The 8,070-nt window shown below is 44.1% G+C and overlaps 1 protein-coding gene across 1 annotated transcript; it reads left to right on the forward strand.

The window, feature by feature from the left end:
• The first annotated feature begins 1,977 nt into the window (after window positions 1–1,977).
• LOC126764036 (uncharacterized) lies at window positions 1,978–3,404 on the forward strand. Its single transcript, XM_050481761.1, has 2 exons — window positions 1,978–3,240; window positions 3,305–3,404. The coding sequence occupies exon 1, from the start codon at window positions 1,978–1,980 to the stop codon at window positions 3,118–3,120; it is 1,143 nt and encodes a 380-aa protein (XP_050337718.1). The 3' UTR covers window positions 3,121–3,240; window positions 3,305–3,404.
• The last annotated feature ends 4,666 nt before the right edge of the window (window positions 3,405–8,070 follow it).

The raw sequence follows: 8,070 nt of genomic DNA on the forward strand, positions 1-8,070 counted from the left end.
CGAGTTGTAATCAACTTTATTTGGTTTGTCAGAGTTTAGTAATCTACCCATTATTTTGTAGTATCTTTATGATTTATCATATATGCGATTGATTTCGGTTTTAGTTATTAGACGGATTTTTCAATTTCGGCGTGTCGGTATTATTGTACGGATTGTTTATATTGCGCATTTTCGTTATTATCTGCGGTTGGTAAGAAGCATAGTTTAACGAGCGGTCTGGTCAGCGTTCCGTTTTGAGTACGGAGATCAACTACTCGTATATGACCGTCGGAGCCGTGATGAAGCTTCTCTATGCGACCAAGCCGCCATTCTGTAGGGGGGAGACAATCGTCGTGTATTAGGACAAAGTCTCTAAGCTTTGGCGCCTTTTCGGGAGTTTTCCAGCGGTACCTTTTGTGAAGGTCCTTTATATACTCCTCCTTCCATCGGCGGCTGAAATCATGATGGAGAATTTTAATTCTTTCCCATCTATTTAGTAAGGAAAGCGACTCCACGCCTGGCTCAGGTATGGCCATAATGGGTGCTCCTTTGAGAAAGTGCCCTGGTGTAAGAGCTGTTAGATCTGAGGGATCTTGCGAGAGTGTCGTCAATGGCCGTGAATTGAGAACAGCTTCAATACGAATTAATTATGTTGTAAACTCATCAAAGTTAAATTTGTAGTTTCCAGCTACTTTTTTAAAGTGGGATTTAAAGCTTTTTACAGCTGATTCCCATAAACCACCCATATGAGGAGCGCTTGGAGGGATGAACTGCCAGTTAATGCCTTGGGGGGCGTACTTTTGTACAATATCAGGTGAAACTTGCTTGATAAAGTCCACAAACTGTTTTTCAGTGGCTCTTTGAGTCTTTTGTCGCTCATGAGTTTTGACGGAAAACCACGTCGTCCGACGAAGCGAGCAAATGCCGCAAGAAAAGCCTCTTTTGTCAGATTAATACATAGCTCGAGGTGTACTGCTTTTGTCGTAAAACTGACAAAGACAGCCACGTAGCCTTTCATTAGGGTGGGAGACCTTAGCATAGACGCCTTTATTTGGAAAGGCCCGGCAAAATCGACACCTGTGATAGTGAAGGGCGGAGCAAAGTTGCAGCGTTCCGGTGGAAGTGCTGCCATAATCTGCGTTCGCATCTTTTGCTTATGCATAGTGCATAGTTTGCACGAAAATATGCATTTCTTTATCTTTGGCTTGAGTCTTGGGATATAAAACTCTTGTCGGACTATTTGTTGCATGAGGCGGTGTTCGGCATGTAATAATAGTACGTGGACATAAATGAGAAATAATGTGGCAAGTTGCGATCTCTCTGGTATAACAATGGGATGACGTTCGTTATACGTTAGGCTTGAATTGACAAGCCGACAATTTGCACTAAGTACACCCTTCGTATCTATGAATGGATTTAGTACTAGGAGTGAGAATCGGCTTCGATTCTCTCAGTACTGATATCTCTTGGCTGAAGTTGCGTGCTTGAGTAGATGCGATAAGAGCGACCTTTGCTTTTTATAAGTCTAGGTGCGTCACTGTATCGCCTTGGGGATATACTGTGCGTATTCCCTTAATTCTACGTTTGAGTCGCTCTATGAATTTGAGCATGTAAGCGATTACCCTGAGGGCTCGGGGGTAAGATGAAAATCTCTCCAGGATGTCAGTACCATCCAATGTTGTGTGAAAGGAGTCGATCTTTCGACTTTCTGGGGCAATAATATTACGCATGGGCGATTGTGGCCAAGAATCGGGAGATTCTGTTAACCATCGGGGGCCATTCCACCAGAGGGTGGTGGTGGCAAGGTGCAGAGGTTTGCACCCTATTGTACCTAGATCAGCAGGATTGTCAGCACTGGCTACGTGTCGCCAAGTGGCTGATCCCACTAGGTCAAGAATTTGAGACGTTCGATTGGAGATATACGTCTTCCATGCATGTGGTGGTTTTTCCAACCAGGCTACAACAACCAATTTGACGACAACAGCGACGACTAAGAACATGAATTACAGGATTCCTATTACGGAATCCGACGAAGACGAATTACTCGCCTCCAGCCAGGAGACGGGTAAAGGTACTGCCGGACATACCAACCTAAGTATACCGGCAGATACAGCAGTGATAACAGCAAACGTAAGGGAGGAAGCGTCCACCTCCAAAGCTGCCATGAGCACCAACCAAAGTGCACTGGCCAAAGGGGAAATCAAAAAGAAGCGCAAAAAATCCCAGAATCAGCTGAGGAAAAACCGGTACCAGAGGGCAGTCTTCATTCTAGGGAAGATAGCCAAAAACCAGGCAGCCGGCACCCCAGTTGATGAGGCAGAAACAAAGCGCCTTAAAGTAATAGTGGAGGAATATGAAGGCTACCTGAAAAGGAAGCAATCAGAACCTCTAGTAGAGAACATACAGGAGAGCACTTCACAAAAAAGGAATCGCTCTACGACAGAAACACCCGAAACTCTGCCTAAAAAACCGAGGCATTTCTGCGATGTAGCCAGAGATAGCCTGCAAGTGGCCATCATAGACGGGAACTCCTCCTCACTGAGCACGGTACAGGAAAGATGGGTGGAGATCGACGTCAGATTGTCGAGTATGGTGCTAAGCTATGTACTCGACAATCCGGCGGGTCCTCACCCGGAGTTTGACTCCTCTGAGACCCTCAGGGGCTACAGGGTCATCAAGTGCGCGGACCAGGCCTCCCTGGATTTCCTGACGGGTAGTGTTGCTAAAATCAGCAACGCCTTTGTAGGCCTCCAATTGAGGCTTATACCCGCCAGGGACATTCCAAAGAGGCCTCGTGCTCGCATTTGGTTACCCCCACTAGAGGAGCCAGGCGAAAAACTCCTGCGGTGTATCAAGCTGCAGAACAAATCTATACCTGGTATAGATGAGTGGCAGCTGATAAAGGAGGAAAAACCAAATAAAGCCAGCAGACCAATACTAGTGGCCATTTGCGAAGAGTCCATTGAGGGTCTCAAGAAGACTGACTACAAAATCAGCTTCGGAATTCGCAAGGCCAGGTTTAAAATCTTCCAAGGCGACAAAGCGGCTGACGAAGACGACACGGAAGAGGTCGACGACGCCAGCCAGTTGCTAAGAAAAGTGGGCATCGAAGAAACCCGAAGAGTGCTACAGCGAATCTGATAACCCTTATGAACGAGGGGAGCATCGACATCAGCCTAATACAGGAGCCCTGGGTCAAAGAAGACACCATTAAAGGGCTAAACAGCAGCAACTATAACCTGCTTTACACACGGAACAAAGGTAAACCTAGGGCATGCATTCTTATCAATAAAAGTATAAATGCATTTCTTTGTCCTAATTACAGCACAGCAGATATCATAGTGGTAAAGGTGGAACAGAAGGAAAAGCCCTTCTTCTTAGTCTCGGCCTACTTGGCCCATGACGATGATATACCACCGACCCCGCTCACCAGACTAGTAGAGGAGAATAGGAAAGAGGATGTCCTAATAGGGTGTGATGCAAACGCAAGGCACACCGTATGGGGTAGCTCCAGCATAAACACCAGAGGTGAGTCACTCTTGCAGTATATTCTAAATAGTAATCTAAGCATATGCAACAAGGGCGATAAGCCAACTTTTATTTTTCCAAGCTCTGATAGGTTTCCGGGGTGGGAGGAAGTGCTTGACCTCACGCTATCAACAGACACAGACAGTCTCGTTGTGGATAACTGGAGGGTATCCGATGAGCCTTCCATGTCGGATCACTCCTGGATACTCTTCAGCATCCGCGGGAGGTACAGTGCTCCTCTCACATACCGAAACCCTAGAAGAACAGCTTGGGAAAAATATACCAGAATAGCAACAAAATGCCTCGAAAAGGGAGGCAATAAGAGTATCAGAAATCCTCAAGAACTAGATTCAGAAGTAGAGAAGTTGGAAAAAATCTTAACCACAACTTTCAATAAATCTACTCCGCTAACAGTTTTGAAAAAGAGAAAGTCTCCCCCTTGGTGGAACAGTGAACTCAAGAATTTGAGAACACAACTAAGGAAAGCTTTCAATGAGAGTTTTAGAACCAAAATATGGCAGCCATATAAAGATATTATGAAAAGATACAAAAAAGCAGTCAGGAAAGCAAAAAACGACTCTTGGCGATCTTTCTGCACATCGATAGAAAGTTGCAGAGAAACCGCTAGGCTGAGCAAAATGCTATCCAAAGATCATATTAACACTGCCTACATTAGGACGGAGGGAAGTGATTGGACCTCCTCGGCAAAAGAGTCTCTGGAGGTACTAATTACAACACACTTCCCCGGGAGTCAGCAAACACCTTCAACGAGGGTTCAACCAGAACCACCGTTGAACGCAGCTGATTATCAAGGCCAAATAATAGACAAAAGCAAAATCAAGTATGCCATAAATAGTTTTGCACCATTTAAAGCGGCAGGTCCTGACGGGATTATGCCCATAATGTTGCAAAAACTGGTAGAACCAATGGTTCAAAGACTTGAAAATATATACAAAGCTAGCATTCTATTATCCTACATCCCAAGAAGTTGGAAAAGAAGTAAAGTTGTGTTCCTTCCAAAACCCGGCAGAAGAACACACGAAAATGCCAAGGACTTTAGACCTATAAGCCTTACCTCCTTTATGCTGAAGGTACTGGAAAGACTAATAGATCTACACGTAAGAACAATAATGGCGGAGAAGTTATCGAAGTCCCAACATGCGTACATAAAGGGCCGATCAACCGAAACTGCCCTTCACGAGGTGATAAGTGTAATTGAAAAATCACTACACCACAAACAATACACCATGGCTGCTTTTCTAGACATAGAGGGCGCCTTCAATAACATAGAAGTAAATGCGATAATTAACTCTCTGGCACATGGTGGCATAGATGACACTGTGTGCAGATGGATACTATCGATGCTTGAGAATAGGAAGATTATAGCTTCAAACGGCGCTGCAACACAAACAAGCTATGTGAGTAGAGGGACGCCTCAAGGAGGGGTCCTCTCTCCGCTCCTATGGGTTGTAGCGCTGAACGAAATACTCCTCCAACTAAACGGTGGAGGAGTGAAAGCAGTGGCGTATGCAGACGATATAGTGTTGTTGGTATCAGGCATGTTTCCTTCAACAGTCAGCGAGATTATGGAAAGAGCACTTCGAAGGTTAAACCTATGGGCTAAAAACAATGGACTAGGAGTTAACCCGAACAAAACAGAACTGATGCTATTCACAAGCAGAACCAAAATACCTCAGTTTCAACTTCCGGTACTAAACGGTACAATACTCACTCTATCCCCCACAGCTAAATACTTGGGGGTGGAGATTGACACCAAATTGTCCTGGAAAATAAATATAGAAAAAAGAATAAACAAAGCATACATGGCTTACTATACTTGTAAGAGAATCGTCAACAAGAATTGGGGCCTCAAACCAAGTATAGTCATGTGGATGTATACGGCGGTCATAAGACCTATACTTACATATGGAGCTCTGGTATGGTGGCCAGCGCTAAACAAGCAATACAACATTAAAAAATTAAATGATATACAAAGAGCAGCATGTGCGGGTGTTACTGGGGCAATCAGGTCATGTCCGACTGATGCGCTCAACGTGATCCTGCATCAACTACCAATGGACATTTTTATTCAAAAAACAGCAGCTATTGCGGCGACAAGAATAAAAGAATTGGGAGGTTGGAACCAGCAGAACTATGGACATAGTGTAATCCTAAACAAGCTCACCATTAATAAATCAGACTACATTCTCCCAAAGCTGGATTTCAATAGACACATCCAGGTAAGGATACCATCTAGACGAGAATGGAGAAGAGGCTCAATAGAAGAGGAGGATACCATCTCAGTCTATACCGACGGGTCCAAAATGAACTGTGGAGTAGGCACGGGGGTATTCTCCTCTGATCTTGGCATATCTCTCTCTATACGTCTACCGAACTCGGCTAGCATCTTCCAAGCAGAAGTACTAGGCATAGAAAAAGCCTGCGAAGCTCTATTAGAAAACCACGGGAATATAAACAAAGCAACTATATTTACGGATAGCCAGGCGGCGCTCCTGGCCTTGTCTTCACCCATGACAAACTCCAGCACAGTACACAACTGCAAGAGAGCACTAAGCGCAATAAAAGACAAGCTCCAACTAAACTTGATCTGGGTTCCCGGCCACAGGAACATTTTCGGTAACGAAAAAGCAGACGAGTTGGCAAAGGCAGGAGCTTTCCTCAACGAATCCGAGGCGGAGATAATACCAAGTCCGCTAGGATCAATCAAAGGAGAGATCAATAGACAATTTCAACAAATTGCAAATAACAGGTGGAAAAACATCACAAAATGCGTCATAACTAAACAATTATGGCCAACATATGACAGGAAAAGAACCAACGACTTACTAAATAGGTCAAGGAAAAGTATTTACAGAGTAACAGCTACCACAACAGGGCACTGGCCATTTGGGGAACACGCATCCAAAATGGGTATTGCCCTACAACGACATCTGCCGTGGCTGCGGAGTAGCAGGGAACAAGGAAACAATCTTCCACTTTCTCTGCGAATGCCCAGCTCTAGCACAGATCCGACACAAAACACTTGGAATCCATCTAGCACCAAACCTTGAATGGATTTCCACTAAAAGCATATCGGACATAAGTAGTTTCATCGAAACCTCAAAATGGTTTGAAAGAGAATGTGAAACGTAATAGCAGATACAGGAGGTTCTACGAACAGTGCATCAAAATGGCACATCAAGTGTTAATTGAGCCCGATAGGGCGGCACTCCTACCTACCTACCTACCTAATACAATCTCGGAATCAGACCAGAGATATAATTTATTTTTTACCATATTCAGTTGCGTTTGCACTATGGATGCTAATTTGGCAAGTAGTAGTGCACCACATAGTTCCAGTCGTGGTAGACTTATTGTTTTTAGAGCTTTGTGAGCGAACATATATAGTGGCGCAATACGCCTTTTCAGAGGCGTCACAAAAGCCGTGTACTTCGACTTTGTGCTCTGGGACATAATTTACCCATCGTGGGATTTGTATTTGGGTGATATCGTTTAGATTGCTCGCGAACTGGAACCACTTTTCTAAACGAAGTGGTTTTACTTGCTCGTCCCAGTCGGTCCCACCTAGCCATAATTCTTGTATCAGGATTTTGGCTTGTATCATAATTGGCGATAGCCATCCTGCGGGGTCAAAAAGTTTTGCCACAGAGGAGAGAATTTGGCGTTTTGTAATGGCGGATAAAGCGGATATGGACTCGGTTGTGCATGAAAACTGGTCCGATATCGCATTCCATTGGATGCCCAGAGTTTTTGTTGTACTTTACTTTTCGAAAACAAGGAAATTAATGTCCAACAAATTTTCTTTTGGTATGTTTTTTAATATAGTTGGGTGATTTGCCGTAATCTTTCTTAATGGAAACCCTGCGGGTTTGAGGGCTTGGATTACCTGTGATAATGATTCGTATGCTTGCGGAAGACTGTGACTTCCAGACAGAATATCGTCTACATACGTTTGTGTTTTTAACACCTGGGTTGCCAGAGGAAATTCTGACCTGGTGTTTTCAGCCAATTCATGGAGTGTTCGAATGGCTAAGTATGGGGCACAGTTAACGCCAAAGGTCACTGTTTTTAGCTTGAAGTCGCGTAGTGGACTACTGGGGGATTTTCGGAAAACAATTCGCTGAAAATCTTGATCGTCTTTATGTACGACTATTTGTCTATACATTTTTTCGACGTCCCCGTTGAATACGTATTTGAATATACGCCAGTTTAAAATAAGCAGCATTAAATCAGGTTGGAGCGTGGGTCCCGTAAACAGGATATCGTTTAGGGAATTCCCCGAGCTAGTGGATCTTGAGGCGTTGAAGACAACTCTTACTTTAGTTGTTTTTTTTATCTGGCTTTACTACTGCATGATGTGGCAAGTAAAATGAGTAGTATTTGCCATTGATGATTTTTTCGCACGGGGCTACTTCCTCCATGTGATCTAAATGGAGGTATTCTTCCAACACACCATCATATTCTGGTTTGAGCTCACCTTTTTTAAGTACATAGGTTTCTTTCCATACTTTGAAACTGCTGTATTGCAGAGGTGCGAGAGTG

Source organism: Bactrocera neohumeralis, unplaced genomic scaffold, assembly GCF_024586455.1.
Source record: "Bactrocera neohumeralis isolate Rockhampton unplaced genomic scaffold, APGP_CSIRO_Bneo_wtdbg2-racon-allhic-juicebox.fasta_v2 cluster09, whole genome shotgun sequence".
Lineage (NCBI taxonomy): Eukaryota > Metazoa > Arthropoda > Insecta > Diptera > Tephritidae > Bactrocera > Bactrocera neohumeralis.